This window comes from Salmo salar, chromosome ssa09 (genome assembly GCF_905237065.1).
Source record: "Salmo salar chromosome ssa09, Ssal_v3.1, whole genome shotgun sequence".
In the NCBI taxonomy this organism is placed as follows: Eukaryota; Metazoa; Chordata; class Actinopteri; order Salmoniformes; family Salmonidae; genus Salmo; species Salmo salar.
The window spans coordinates 73,286,625-73,303,185 of NC_059450.1; the positions used below are offsets into that span (position 1 = coordinate 73,286,625).

Sequence of the window (16,561 nt, forward strand, 5' to 3'; positions counted from 1 at the left end):
GTGTTGTCATTGACAAAGCTCTGGTGCCATTTCACTGCAGATAACAGTAGAGGTAGATGCACATATACTTTGTTGATAATATAGGGAATTTTCATGGTTTTGTCGAATAATTTTCCATTACATCGATCTGTCTAACTGTATGGTGGTTATTTGACGTTTTAATCCCAGGATGGGGCACAAAGGAATCTCGGTGACAGGCCTGGTCTGCAGCGTTGTTTTCTTTCTTCTACCGCTGCATTCCGCCAATGGAGAAGTGAGCTATTCTTTTCCGGAGGAGATGAAACGAGGATCTGTTATTGGAAATATAGCCAAGGATCTCGGGCTGGAGGCGAGCAGACTGTCTACTCGTAAGGCCCGTACTGACACCGAAGGGAACGACAATCATTACTGTGACGTTAATTTGAGTACCGGGGATTTGATTGTTGCGGAGAGGATTGACAGAGAAGGGCTTTGTGGCGAAAAGTCTTCATGCGTTTTAAAACAGGAACTTGTATTAGAGAATCCTTTGGAGCTTCATCGTATCAACCTCCACATCCAAGATATTAACGATAACGTACCACTATTTAACGAGGAGATGATAGATATGGAAATAGGACAATCGGCAGCTAAAGGCACTCGTTTCCTATTAGAGGAAGCTCATGATGCGGACATAGGACAGAACTCAGTTCAAAAATACACACTAGAAATAAATGAGAATTTCGTATTGGCTGTAGATAGTAATACTGTCCAGCTTGTTCTAGAGAAAGAGCTTAATCGTGAACAAATGCATGTTTTGAAGCTGTTGCTTACAGCTGTAGACGGAGGCTCTCCGCAGAGATCCGGTACCGTAGTCATACACATCACGGTACTGGATGCTAACGATAACGCCCCAGTGTTTAGCCAGGCCGTCTATAAAGCCAGTCTGCCTGAAAACTCTCCTTTAAATACTGCAGTAATTACAGTGAAGGCTACCGATGCAGACGAGGGAGTGAATGGGGAAGTGACGTATGACTTTGGTCATGTTTCAGAAGAAGTAAAGAAAATATTTTCTATTGACCGTCCAAGAGGAGAAATTGGTGTTATAGGCACAATTGATTTTGAAGCGGTTTCGTCATTTGAACTGCGTATCAAAGCGAAAGATGGTTTAGGTTTAGCTTCATATGCCAAAGTCATAATAGACATCACAGATGTTAATGACAACGCCCCTGTGATTTATCTAAAATCTCTGACTAGCCCCATACCTGAGAACGCGTCACCTGGTACAGAGGTGGGCATCATTAACGTGCAGGATAGAGACTCTGAGAATAACCGACAGGTCCGCTGCTACATTCAGCTAAACCTTCCCTTTAAGCTGGTGCCATCCATCAAAAACTACTATTCTCTGGTGACCACGGGCGAACTGGACCGGGAACTAGTGTCTGATTACAACATTACAATCACTGCCACCGACGAGGGCTCTCCACCTCTGTCCTCCTCTAAAAGTGTTCAGTTATCTGTAGCTGACGTCAACGACAACCCACCTGTGTTTGAGGAACAGTCCTATAAAGCCCACGTGACTGAAAATAACAAACCCGGTGCCTCCGTGTGTTCCGTTACTGCAGCAACGTCACGGTCAGTGTGTTCATAACGGATGTGAATGACAACTCTCCTCAGATACTATACCCCGCCCCAGAGGGTAACTCCTTCATGACCGAGCTGGTCCCCAAAGCTGCGCACGGAGGCTCTCTGGTTTCCAAGGTGATAGCGGTGGACGCGGACTCCGGCCAGAACGCCTGGCTGTCCTATCATATAGTCAAATCCACTGATCCGGGACTTTTCACTATTGGTCTCCACAGTGGAGAGATCAGGACACAGCGGGACATTTCTGAATCTGACAGCATGAAACAGAACCTCATTGTGTCAGTGAAAGATAACGGACAGCCCTCTCTCTCTGCCACCTGTACCATGTATTTAGTGATTTCTGATAACTTGGCTGAAGTGCCAGAACTGAAAGATGTCTCTTATGATGAGAACAATTCCAAACTCACCTCTTATCTGATCATCGCGCTGGTGTCCGTCTCCACCTTTTTCCTCACCTTCATTATTATCATCCTGGCCGTGAGGTTTTGCCGCAGGAGAAAGCCCAGACTGTTGTTTGACGGAGCGGTCGCCATCCCCAGCGCGTATCTCCCTCCCAACTACGCAGAGGTGGACGGCGCAGGAACTCTCCGCAGCACTTACAATTATGACGCATACCTGACGACAGGTTCGCACACAAGTGACTTCAAGTTCATACGTTCTTACAATGACAACACACTGCCTGGGGACCAGACTCTGAGAAAAACTATTGACTTTGCTGAAGCTTTTGACGATTCTGATGGGTCCTCAGAGGTAGGCTTGAACTGTTAAACGATAGATTTGATTTGTATAGGCTATCATAGAACAGAACCTATTATTTTTCTACAATCACAGCTAGTTGCCTTGTACAATAAGCTTTTGACCCCTGGAGTAAATCAGTATTCGCACGAGGTAACCTACGTCAATACCCCAGCTTGTTTCTTTGGCAACTTGTTTTTGCTTTAGATTGAATGCTATTTGTAATGTATTGATGATAATTCATGTCCCCTCACAATTGAGATGAAAAAAGGTTGATGCTGCTATTTGGTTTTGAGTTGTGATATTTCTGTTTGTGATTGATTTGGATTGTTGACATAGGCCTACACGCTGCACGTTTGAGGTAAACAATGGGTTAATAGTTTTGCCTGTTCTAGTGGAGTTCTAGTTGGAAAAGGGTTACAAAAATAAAAATGCAGTATGTGGAGAGCTACTAAGACAGAGTGATGAGAGAAGCGTTGTGAGTGTCTGAAATTCGGCGGCTTTGGAATGTCGCTGTCCATGGTGCTGAAATCCTTTTTTAGACACGTTCCCTTACTTTTCATTGCTGTTTGACTGTCATCACTTAAATTCATTGCCATAATCTCTGTTTTTGTGTATTACACTTGATGAGTTTGTGTTAAGTAAAATACCAGTACTATAAATCTAATACTTACAACGAAGACCTGTACATTTTCTTGCAGATGTGTTCCCTTTGGAACAGATTTCATCCTCCTAAACTGTATCTTAACTCGTGAAAATAGTCTGAGATGTATTTTAATGTCATTATTTATGGGGGTTTTTTTTACTGACGTTTTCTGAGTTTCTAATTATGGCCATAAGCTTCGGGTGATTTCCCCCCAATAGTTACAGTAATCAATCATGCATTCTTCTTATAGGAGAATATATGCATATGTCAACTTTTCGCGAAATAGAGATTTAGAATAATATTAGTTAACGTGTAATTTCTGTTAAGTACTCACAGTGTCGCTGTTCACCAGCTGTGTTTGGATAGTTACAGTTCTCCACCCAGCGCTGCTATCATAAGGCATCGTGTTCGGATGTCATTTAACTGCACAAAGATTGGAGGTGGTCAGATCGCTTGTACATTCGGTGGATGTTCTTTTCAGCAAACGGAATCTTTTTCTGGAGTTTTTCTTTTGAATATCTATACGGTTGTCTATTTTTAATCCCAGGATGGGGCACAAAGGAATCTCGGTTACAGGCCTCGTTTGCGGTTTTGCTTTCTTTCTTCTACCGCTGCATTCCGCCTATGGAGACGTGAGCTATTCTTTTCCGGAGGAGATGAAACGAGGATCTGTTATTGGAAATATAGCCAAGGATCTCGGGCTGGAGGTGAGCAGACTGTCCGCTCGTAAGGCCCGAATTGATACCGAAGGGAAAAATCAACGTTATTGTGACATTAATCTGAGTACCGGGGATTTGATTGTTGCGGACGGGATTGACAGGGAGGAGCTTTGTGGAGAGAAGGTTTCGTGTATGATTAAATTCGAGGTGGTTCTAGAAGGTCCATTGGAGTTGCATCAGATATCTCTCCTTGTTGAGGATGTCAATGATAATTCACCCATTTTCCCGAAAGATACAATCAAATTGGAAATTACAGAATCGGCAGACAAAGGGGCTCGCTATCGAATTAACGAGGCACATGACGCAGATATAGGACAGAACGCAGTGCAAAGGTATGCATTAGAAAGGAATGAACATTTTGTGCTGGCTATTCACGATTACACAGATGGAGGAAAGAATGTCGAGTTGGTTTTAGATAAAGAACTAGATCGTGAGGAAAAGCAAGAGATGAGTTTACTTATTACAGCTGTAGATGGGGGCTCTCCGCAGAGATCAGGTACTGTAGTCATACACGTCACTGTACTGGATGCTAACGATAACGCCCCAGTGTTTAGCCAGGCCGTCTATAAAGCCAGTCTGCCTGAAAACTCTCCTTTAGATACTGTAGTGGTTACAGTGAGTGCTACGGATGCAGATGAGGGGGTGAATGGGGAGGTGACGTATGAATTCAGTCGCATATCAGACAAAGCAAGAAAGATATTTTCTTTGGGTCACAGTACTGGAGAAATTAAGGTGATAGGTCCAATAGATTTCGAAGGCGACCCAAAATATGAAATGCGCATAGAGGGTAAAGATGGCTATGGTCTTTCATCTGATTCAAAAGTGATTGTTGAAATAACTGATGTTAATGACAACGCCCCTGTGATTTATCTACAATCTCTGACTAGCCCCATACCTGAGAACGCGTCACCTGGTACAGAGGTGGGCATCATTAACGTGCAGGATAGAGACTCTGAGACTAACCGACAGGTCCGCTGCTACATTCAGCAAAACCTTCCCTTTAAGCTGGTGCCATCCATCAAAAACTACTATTCTCTGGTGACCACGGGCGAACTGGACCGGGAACTAGTGTCTGATTACAACATTACAATCACTGCCACCGACGAGGGCTCTCCACCTCTGTCCTCCTCTAAAAGTGTTCAGTTATCTGTAGCTGACGTCAACGACAACCCACCTGTGTTTGAGGAACAGTTCAGGAGTTTTAAAGTCCACGTGGTGGCCAGAGACAACGGTTCTCCTCCACTCAGCAGCAACGTCACGGTCAGTGTGTTCATAACGGATGTGAATGACAACTCTCCTCAGATACTATACCCCGCCCCAGAGGGGAACTCCTTCATGACCGAGCTGGTCCCCAAAGCTGCGCACGGAGGCTCTCTGGTTTCCAAGGTGATAGCGGTGGACGCGGACTCCGGCCAGAACGCCTGGCTGTCCTATCATATAGTCAAATCCACTGATCCGGGACTTTTCACTATTGGTCTCCACAGTGGAGAGATCAGGACACAGCGGGACATTTCTGAATCTGACAGCATGAAACAGAACCTCATTGTGTCAGTGAAAGATAACGGACAGCCCTTTCTCTCTGCCACCTGTACCATGTATTTAGTGATTTCTGATAACTTGGCTGAAGTGCCAGAACTGAAAGATGTCTCTTATGATGAGAACAATTCCAAACTCACCTCTTATCTGATCATCGCGCTGGTGTCCGTCTCCATCTTTTTCCTCACCTTCATTATTGTCATCCTGGCCGTGAGGTTTTGCCGCAGGAGAAAGCCCAGACTGTTGTTTGACGGAGCGGTCGCCATCCCCAGCGCGTATCTCCCTCCCAACTACGCAGAGGTGGACGGCGCAGGAACTCTCCGCAGCACTTACAATTATGACGCATACCTGACGACAGGTTCGCGCACAAGTGACTTCAAGTTCGTCACATCTTACAATGACAACACACTGCCCGCGGACCAGACTCTGAGTAAAACTCCAACAGACTTTGCTGAAGAACTTGACGACTCCGACGGGTCCCCAGAGGTAGGCTTTTAATGCAAATAATAATGCGATTTGTTTTTTTAGGCTTATATGATAGGTTGAGGCTATATTATTTTAAAATTGCAGCTAATATGCTTTGTGTAATATTTTTGTTGTTGTTGGAGAGACCACTTTTCGTCATTAACCCAGCTTGACTATTAAGCAAATGATTTATGCTTCACTTTCATTCAATTTGAAATGTTTTAGAATATTATTTCAGTCCCGTCGCAATTTCATTGCAAAATCCCGAGGTGCGTTTATTTGTGGTTTGCTAGAGTTGTAACGTCTATGTGCTATTGGTGTAATTTATAGAATCTGTGGATTTTTCAAATAATAGACGTCGGTCGCTTCTCGGTTTTCTGATTAGGGTTTTACTGACAATTAAATCAAATCAAATCAAATGTATTTATATAGCCCTTCTTACATCAGCTGATATCACAAAGTGCTGTACAGAAACCCAGCCTAAAACCCCAAACAATGCAGGTGTAGAAGCACGGTGGCTAGGAAAAACTCCCTAGAAAGGCCAAAACCTAGGAAGAAACCTAGAGAGGAACCAGGCTATGAGGGGTGGCCAGTCCTCTTCTGGCTGTGCCTGGTGGAGATTATAACAGCACATGGCCTAGATGTTGAAATGTTCATAAATGACCAGCATTGTCAAATAATAATAATCATAGTAGTTGTCGAGGGTGCAACAAGTCAGTAACACAAGAGTAAGTGTCAGTTGGCTTTTTCATAGCCGATCTTTGAGAGTATCTCTACCGCTCCTGCTGTCTCTAGAGAGTTGAAAACAGCAGGTCTGGGACAGGTAGCACTTCTGGTGAATAGGTCAGGGTTCTAGCAGGTCTGGGACAACAGGTCTGGGACAGGTAGCACGTCCGGTGAACAGGTCAGGGTTCCATAGCTGCAGGCAGAACAGTTGGAACTGGAGCAGCAGCACGGCCAGGTGAACTGGGGACAGCAAGGAGTCATCAAGCCAGGTAGTCCAGAGGCATGGTCCTAGGGCTCAGGTCCTCCGAGAGAGAGAAAGAAAGAAAGAGAGAGAGAATTAGAGAGAGCAAATTTAAATTCACACAGGACACCGGAAAAGACAAGAGAAATACTCCAGATGTGACAGACTGACCCTAGCCCCCCGACACAAACTACTGCAGCATAAATACTGGAGGCTGAGACAGGAGGGGTCAGGAGACACTGTGGCCCCATCCGATGAAACCCCCGGACAGGGCCAAACAGGTAGGATATAACCCCACCCACTTTGCCAAAGCACAGCCTCCACACCACAATTAATGTCTATTGTGTGTTTGGCGCTGGAGGAGTGAAAAGCTGTTTGGAAAGAGGCTCGAAAATAGAACTACTGTGTTTTGAGAGATAATTAATTATTAGACATTTTGCAGGATGAAATCTCTTGAGATACCTTCTCGGTTTAAAGAATGCCCAAATAAAAAAACAACCCCCAAAAACAATACTTATAATATGGCCACTATTGTCTAATAATACTAACAATTAAATAAAAATAATAATTGTTAAACGTAAATTATGAGCATAAAAAGGTTGTTATACACCTACTAATGGGCCTACAACAAATACAAATAAATGATGCAACTAATAACACTAAGTAGACTGCCTATAATATACACATATCATATATACAAATATATTACAAATATTGTCACATGGTGACGTTTCTACTAGTTAAAAACACAAACAGTTTGTTCTTAACATTGGAAAAGGGGCTTTCTTAAACTTCACTGTGTGATTGTAATACCCTGATATGTATAAGTAAATGATTCCAGTCAATTGGGCCTTTGTATTTATTAGTAACAGCGTGATGGGAGAAGCGGTGTGAGAGCGTCTGAAGAGCAACGAGAGTTCTCGCAGTGTCACTGTCCATGGTGCTGAAATGTGTAAAATCTAATTTTAAACCAGTAGGATTTACTATTGATCGCTGTTTGACCTTGATATTCTTATTTCTTGCCCTGCCCTGTTTTTTCTATAGTAGTTATGAGTTTGCTCTGACTGAGGAACCAGCAACGGATATATTGCTTTGTTGCCTCTCTTGCAGATGTGTTGTATTTTATATTCATAGTATACCTGATCTTAAATGATGAAAAAAGAGTGGGGGTGATTTTAATCATTTATGTTTGTATGGTTTAATATGGTATCCTATCGTTTTCTGTGTTTCTCTTTCGTTTTCCAATAGTTAATTGATCAAATAAACTTACTTAAGCGTATTTATAACCATCTGTTAACAAAACATTAAGAAAACTGTAAGTAAATCATGTAATTTCTGAAGAGTACTGACTGTGTCGCTGTTGACCAGCTGTGTTTGGATAGATCCAGTTCTCCACCCACTGCTGTTGTTACAAGACTCGGGTGTTCGGGTGTCATTAAGCTGCGGAAAGGACTGGAGACGGTCAGATAGCGAGCACATTTTGAGGATATCATTTTCATCAAGCTGAACCTATTTGTGGAATACTATTTGTTCACATTGTATTATCAAGGCTATATTGTGTTTTGACGTTTTTAATCCCAGGATGGGGCACAATAGAATCTCGGTGACAGGCCTGGTCTGCAGCGTTGTTTTCTTTCTTCTACCGCTGCACTCCGCCTATGGAGACGTGAGCTATTCTTTTCCAGAGGAGATGAAACGAGGATCTGTGATTGGAAATATAGCCAAGGATCTCGGGCTGGAGGCGAGGATACTGTCCGCTCGCAAGGCCCGTATTGATACCGATGGGAACCACGAACGGTATTGTGACATTAATCTGAATACGGGAGATTTGACTATAGCTGAAAGGATTGACAGAGATGGGCTTTGTGGAAAGAAGACTTCGTGCGTTTTAAACCAGGAACTTGTGGTTGAAGATCCGTTGGAGCTTCACCGTATCAGTCTTCATGTTCAAGATATAAATGATAATTCTCCACTGTTTAAAAAGGATATTATCAAAATGGAAATTAGGGAATCAGCAGTCAAAGGCGTTCGTTTTTCTCTAGATGAGGCCCATGACGCTGATATAGGACAGAATACGGTTCAGAGCTATACACTACAAAGAAATGAACATTTTATTTTGAATGTCAAAACCAAAAGTGGTGGACGCAAATACAGCGAGTTAGTGTTAGACAGAGAGCTAGACCGCGAGCGGCACCATGAAATCAAGTTATTACTGACAGCTGTAGACGGAGGCTCTCCGCAGAGATCAGGTACCGTAGTCATACACGTCACTGTACTGGATGCTAACGATAACGCCCCAGTGTTTAGCCAGGCCATCTATAAAGCCAGTCTGCCTGAAAACTCTCCTTTAGATACTGTAGTGGTTACAGTGAGTGCTACGGATGCTGATGAGGGATTGAATGGTGAAGTTACTTATGAATTCGATGATGTTTCAGATGAAAATAGCAATCTATTTTCTCTTGATCATGAGACTGGAAAAATTACAGTTGTTGGTCCAGTAGATTATGAAAAGGAGTCTTCATATGAAATGCAGATCAGTGCAAAGGACGGTTTAGGCTTAGCATCCTACTCTACATTGATAATAGAAATCACAGATGTTAATGACAACGCCCCTGTGATTTATCTAAAATCTCTGACTAGCCCCATACCTGAGAACGCGTCACCTGGTACAGAGGTGGGCATCATTAACGTGCAGGATAGAGACTCTGAGAATAACCGACAGGTCCGCTGCTACATTCAGCAAAACCTTCCCTTTAAGCTGGTGCAATCCATCAAAAACTACTATTCTCTGGTGACCACGGGCGAACTGGACCGGGAACTAGTGTCTGATTACAATATTACAATCACTGCCACCGACGAGGGCTCTCCACCTCTGTCCTCCTCTAAAAGTGTTCAGTTATCTGTAGCTGACGTCAACGACAACCCACCTGTGTTTGAGGAACAGTCCTATAAAGCCCACGTGACTGAAAATAACAAACCCGGTGCCTCCGTGTGTTCCGTTACTGCACGAGACCCAGACTGGAGACAGAACGGTACAGTGATTTATTCTCTCTTACCTGGTGAGGTGAACGGTGTCCCGGTGTCCTCGTTTTTATCCGTTAACGGAGACACGGGGGTGATCCATGCTGTGAGGTCGTTTGATTATGAGCAGTTCAGGAGTTTTAAAGTCCACGTGGTGGCCAGAGACAACGGTTCTCCTCCACTCAGCAGCAACGTCACGGTCAGTGTGTTCATAACGGATGTGAATGACAACTCTCCTCAGATACTATACCCCGCCCCAGAGGGGAACTCCTTCATGACCGAGCTGGTCCCCAAAGCTGCGCACGGAGGCTCTCTGGTTTCCAAGGTGATAGCGGTGGACGCGGACTCCGGCCAGAACGCCTGGCTGTCCTATCATATAGTCAAATCCACTGATCCGGGACTTTTCACTATTGGTCTCCACAGTGGAGAGATCAGGACACAGCGGGACATTTCTGAATCTGACAGCATGAAACAGAACCTCATTGTGTCAGTGAAAGATAACGGACAGCCCTCTCTCTCTGCCACCTGTACCATGTATTTAGTGATTTCTGATAACTTGGCTGAAGTACCAGAACTGAAAGATGTCTCTTATAATGAGAACAATTCCAAACTCACCTCTTATCTGATCATCGCGCTGGTGTCCGTCTCCACCTTTTTCCTCACCTTCATTATTGTCATCCTGGCCGTGAGGTTTTGCCGCAGCAGAAAGCCCAGACTGTTGTTTGACGGAGCGGTCGCCATCCCCAGCGCGTATCTCCCTCCCAACTACGCAGAGGTGGACGGCGCAGGAACTCTCCGCAGCACTTACAATTATGACGCATACCTGACGACAGGTTCGCGCACAAGTGACTTCAAGTTCGTCACATCTTACAATGACAACACTCTGCCCGAAGACCAGACTCTGAGAAAAACTATTGACTTTGCTGAAGATCTTGACGACTCCAATGTGTCCTCAGAGGTAGGACTTTATTGTAAACAAAAATATGCTATTGGTTTTATGTTTTATTAAATAGAGGCTATACTTTTCCATAGATGTTCAGGTGTAATGCAAATCAAAACTATTAAAGCCTCAAAATGGAGCAAGATCCTTTGTCCTATAGGAAATCACATTTTTCACAGCAATACATTAATTTTCCAATGTTTGTCTACATTGTCAGTCTGTATTTGCAACAGAATGAGACAAATGGTTGTTAAATGTGTTTTACAGAATAGCTTACATTCTATAGATTGCACTCCTTTATGGCTAAAATGCTGAAAAATGCTTTTATTCGTTGTAATTGGAAGCCTCCTGTAAAAATGATTGTATTATACTGTTTTTTTTTTTTTTTTTTTTACAGTAATAGCTTATTCCTACTGTAGATTACAATTTTCAGTTTCAGGCACCAACCTCGTGCGGTGGGTAAGACACATGAGGTTCAGACTATTAATTCCTTACCCTGAATAGATATGCCCCTGATCATAGATCTAAGATTGTACCCAATCCCAATGTTACGTCCATCTCCTTCTCTCTCTCTCTGTCTCTCTCTCTCCCAACACCTACCCCCCATAAACCGACACGTAATATACTGTAGGTTTTGAATTAGTGTTGTAATTATGCTTTCTTTGGTTACATACATTGTAGTTTTTACAGTATTATACAATAAAACTAACAGCAATTTACTGTATTACCTGTTTACAGTATATAGCCATAAATATGATGCCCTCTGGGTGATATTAGGCGTAACTGGTAAATGGTAGATGATCCCTCAATTCCAATAAAACGTTGGTTTAACAGTACGTTACTGTAAATAAGTTAACATTGTACTATATTTCCACCCCACAGAATATATGAATATATTACCCTACCATATTTTTGGATCGCCAAAAAACCTTTTGACCTCTACTGGGTATGGTTGATTCTTGCTCATTAACATATTTTGAGGCACAAATTCAATATGTATAGGGGACAGATTGGAGCGGCAGCAAGCCTCTAACCTTTAATGGTTAAGTATTTGTTTTGTCCCTGGTCTGTTTTTCCCTGTAGTCACTGAATATTTGGAAGTCTTTGTTAAAACCTGTTGGGGCTAGGGGGCAGTATTTGCACGGCTGGATAAAAAACATACCCGATTTAAACTGGTTACTACTCTTGCCCAGAAACGAAAATATGCATATAATTAGTAGATTTGGATAGAAAACACTCAAAAGTTTCTAAAACTGTTTGAATGGTGTCTGTGAGTATAACAGAACTCATATGGCAGGCCAAAACCTGAGAAGATTCCATACAGGAAGTGCCCTGTCTGACAATTTGTTGTCCTTCAGTTGCATCTCTATCAAAAATACAGCATCTCTGCTGTAACGTGACATTTTCTAAGGCTTTCATTGGCTCTCAGAAGGTGCCAGAAAGTGTAATGGGGTGTCTGCTGTCTCTGGGCGAAGAACAGCAGGAGAATTTGTGAGTGGTCAGCCTGGGAACAGTGACACTGGAGATGCGCATTCATTAGAATTCTCCATGTTTTTCTTTCAGCCTTTGAATGAATACAACGTCGCCCGGTTGGAATATTATCGCTATTTTACGAGAAAAATAGCATAAAAATTGATTTTAAACAGCGTTTGACATGCTTCTAAGTACGGTAATGGAATATTTTGCATTTTTTTGTCACGAAATGCGCTCGCGCGTCACCCTTCGGATAGTGACCTGAATGCACAAACAAAACAGAGCTATTTGGATATAACTATGGATTGTTTGGAACCAAAACAACATTTGTTGTTGAAGTAGAAGTCCTGGGAGTGCATTCTGACAAAGAACAGCAAAGGTAATCCAATTTTTCTAATAGTAATTCTGAGTTTGGTGAGGGCCAAACTTGGTGGGTGTCAAAATAGCTAGCCGTGATGGCCGGGCTATGTACTCAGAATATTGCAAAATGTGCTTTCGCCGAAAAGCTATTTTAAAATCTGACACCGCGATTGCATAAAGGAGTTCTGTATCTATAATTCTTAAAATAATTGTTATGTATTTTGTGAACGTTAATCATGAGTAATTTAGTAAATTCACCAGAAGTTTGCGGTGGGTATGCTAGTTCTGAACATCACATGCTAATGTAAAAAGCTGGTTTTTGATATAAATATGAACTTGATTGAACAAAACATGCATGTATTGTATAACATAATGTCCTAGGAGTGTCATCTGATGAAGATCGTCAAAGTTTAGTGCTGCATTTAGCTGTGGTTTTGATTTTTGTGACATATATGCTTGCTTTGAAAATGGCTGTGTGATTATTTTTGGCAGGGTACTCTCCTGACATAATCTAATGTTTTGCTTTCGCTGTAAAGCCTTTTTGAAATTGGACAATGTGGTTAGATTAACGAGAGTCTTGTCTTTAAAATGGTGTAAAATAGTCATATGTTTGAGAAATTGAAGTTATAGCATTTTTGAGGTATTTGTATTTCGCGCCACGCAATTCCACTGGCTGTTGACTAGGGTGGGACGCTACGACATTACAAATTACATCAAACCTGGAGCCTATCAACTTGCCTATACACTGTCAAACCTTTCCCTGTAAATTTACAGAATTATATTACCAGCAGAGTTGCCAGGCGAATATTGTAATTGTACATGTTTTACAGTAAATATTTTAATACTGGGATTAATTAATTAAATTCATTGAGGGGAGGCGGGTTTGTAAATACAGTATTTTAGTGGTATTCCATGGGATTGGTGCAAGCAGGTTGGCAGCTAGGTAATGTGTTTTCATGTTACAGCATATCAAACAAATATATATGAACAATTGGTGTTTAACCTCTCTAGGGTCGGCGGGACGAAATCGTCCCACCTACTCAACAGCCAGTTGAATCCCGTGGCGCGTTATTCAAATACCTTAGAAATGCTATTACTTCAATTTCTCAAACATATGACTATTTTACACCATTTTAAAGACAAGACTCTCGTTAATCTAACCACACTGTCCGATTTCAAAAAAGCTTTACAACGAAAGCAAAACATTATAATTATAACATTATAACATTTTTCAAGCTAGCATATAATGTCACAAAAACCCAGAAGACAGCTAAATGCAGCACTAACCTTTGATGATCTTCATCAGATGACACACCTAGGACATTATGTTATACAATACATGCATGTTTTGTTCAATCAAGTTCATATTTATATCAAAAACCAGCTTTTTACATTAGCATGTGACGTTCAGAACTAGCATACCCCCGCAAACCTCCGGTGAATTTACTAAATTACTCACGATAAAAGTTCACAAAAAACATAACAATTATTTTAAGAATTATAGATACAGAACTCCTTTGTGCAATCGAGGTGTCCAATTTTAAAATAGCTTTTCGGTGAAAGCACATTTTGCAATATTCTCAGTAGATAGCCCAGCCATCACGGCTAGCCATTTAGACACCGACCAAGTTTAGCCCTGACCAAACTCCGATTTACTATTACAAAAGTTTGATTACCTTTGTTGTCTTCGTCAGAATGCACTCCCAGGACTGCTACTTCAATAACAAATGTTGGTGTGGTCCAAAATAATCCATCGTTATATCCAAATAGCGGCGTTTTGTTCGTGCGTTCCAGACACTATCCGAAGTGTAAATAAGGGTCACGAGCATGGCGCAATTCGTGACAAAAAAAAATTCTAAATATTCCATTACCGTACTTCGAAGCATGTCAACCGCTGTTTAAAATCCATTTTTATTCAATTTTTCTCGTAAAAAAAACGATAATATTCCGACCGGGAATCTGCGTTTAGGTAAACAGAGGAAAGAAAACAAAGCATTCGGTCGACGCGGGCACGCGCCTGAGTCTCACAGTACTGTAACCAGCCACTACCCAAACGCGCTACTTTTTTTCAGCCAGAGCCTGCAAAGCCACGATTCAGCTTTTTGCCGCCTTCTGAGAGCCCATTGGAGCCGTAGGAAGTGTCACGTAACAGCAGAGATCCTTTGTTTTGGATAGAGATGACAAAGAAGGCCAAGAAATGGTCAGACAGGCTACTTCCTGTACAGAATCTTCTCAGGTTTTGACCTGCCATTTGAGTTCTGTTATACTCACAGACACCATTCAAACAGTTTTAGAAACTTTGGAGTGTTTTCTATCCAAAGCCAATAATTATATGCATATTCTAGTTACTGGGCAGGAGTAGTAACCAGATTAAATCGGGTACGTTTTTTATCCAGCCGTGTCAATACTGCCCCCTAGCCCTAACAGGTTAAAAATGCTATAACTTCAATTTCTCAAACATATGACTATTTTACACCATTTTAAAGACAATTATTTTAAGAATTATAGATACAGAACTCCTTTATGCAATCGCGGTGTCAGATTTTAAAATAGCTTTTCGGCGAAAGCACATTTTGCAATATTCTGAGTACATAGCCCGGCCATCACGGCTAGCTAATTTGACACCCACCAAGTTTGGCCCTCACCAAACTCAGATTTACTATAAGAAAAATTGGATTACCTTTGCTGTTCTTCGTCAGAATGCACTCCCAGGACTTCTACTTCAACAACAAATGTTGTTTTGGTTCCAAATAATCCATAGTTATATCCAAATAGCTCAGTTTTGTTCGTGCGTTCAAGTCACTATCCGAAGGGTGACGTGCGAGTGCATTTCGTGACAAAAAAATGCAAAATATTCCATTACCGTACTTAGAAGCATGTCAAACGCTGTTTAAAATCTATTTTTATGCTATTTTTCTCGTAAAATAGCGATAATATTCCAACCGGGCGACATTGTATTCATACAAAGGCTGAAAGAAAAAAATTGAAATTCTCTTGAACGCGCATCTCCAGTGTCAGTGTTCCCAGCTTGACCACTCACAAATTCCCCTGCTGTTCTTCGCCCAGAGACAGGAGACACGTCATTCCACTTTCTGGCGCCTTCTGAGAGCCAATGGAAGCCTTAGAAATTGACACGTTACAGCAGAGATGCTGTATTTTCGATAGAGATGCAACAGAAGGATAACAAATTGTCAGACAGGGCACTTCCTGTATGGAATCTTCTCAGGTTTTGGCCTGCCATATGAGTTCTGTTATACTCACAGACACCATTCAAACAGTTTTAGAAACTTTGGAGTGTTTTCTATCCAAATCTACTAATTATATGCATATTTTCGTTTCTGGGCAAGAGTAGTAACCAGTTTAAATCGGGTACGTTTTTTATCCAGCCGTGCAAATACTGCCCCCTAGCCCCAACAGGTTAAATGATTATTTTGACCCACTCAGTTGAAGTGAGAAATATTGGAGGTGCTGATATATAATCTGAGTTGTGATGGGGTTAGTTTGTTTATTTAACTAGGCAAGTCAGTTAAGAACAAATATTTTTCACTATGATGGCCAACCCCGGCCAAACCCTAACCCGGACGACGCTGGGCCAATTGTGCGCCGCCCTATGGGACTCCCAATCACGGCCGGTTGTGATACAGCCTGGAAACAAACCAGGGTCTGTAGTGACACCTTTATCACTGAGATGCAGTGCCTTAGACCGCTGCGCCACTCAGGAGTGAGTTTGTTCCTACAGTGATTACAGTCACCTCCAAAATTATTGACAGCCTTGATAAAGATGAGCAATACAGACTATGAAATAAATAATACAATTATAGAGCTATTGTGTGCAAAATTATATTCATTTATACTACTATAATTGCTCAGAGAAAGAGATTTTGTTTAACAAGTAAAAAATAAAATCTCAAAAAGATTGGTGTCAATATTTTTGCCAGCGCCATGATTCTGGTGAATAAATGAAAGAAAATTTAAATCTGCGTTAACATTTTACTTTTTTAAGTAGATCTCATCTTCATTAACTCTATTGTGGCCATCCATGGCTTCCTGCTTCCCTTGGGTATAAAAATGACTTAACACGCATGTAAAGTCCTTTGTCA

At 41.9% G+C, this 16,561-nt stretch overlaps 4 protein-coding genes across 4 annotated transcripts in view; all 4 read left to right on the forward strand.

Annotated features, from left to right (window-relative positions):
* Positions 1–16,561, forward strand: part of LOC106611851 (protocadherin gamma-A11) — a 259,444-nt gene that overhangs the window by 19,955 nt on the left and 222,928 nt on the right. The gene's annotated exons all lie outside the window — the stretch shown is intronic.
* On the forward strand, positions 246–2,526 carry LOC123744580 (protocadherin beta-15-like). Its single transcript, XM_045723323.1, has 3 exons — positions 246–253; positions 1,213–1,503; positions 1,548–2,526. Exons 1-3 carry the CDS (start codon positions 246–248, stop codon positions 2,365–2,367), a joined length of 1,119 nt encoding a protein of 372 aa, XP_045579279.1. The 3' UTR covers positions 2,368–2,526.
* LOC106611838 (protocadherin beta-15-like) lies at positions 3,383–5,733 on the forward strand. The gene has a single exon (XM_014212438.2). The coding sequence runs from the start codon at positions 3,529–3,531 to the stop codon at positions 5,731–5,733; it is 2,205 nt and encodes a 734-aa protein (XP_014067913.2). The 5' UTR covers positions 3,383–3,528.
* LOC106611849 (protocadherin gamma-A11-like) lies at positions 8,030–10,697 on the forward strand. Its single transcript, XM_014212447.2, has one exon. It carries the CDS (start codon positions 8,250–8,252, stop codon positions 10,695–10,697), a length of 2,448 nt encoding a protein of 815 aa, XP_014067922.2. The 5' UTR covers positions 8,030–8,249.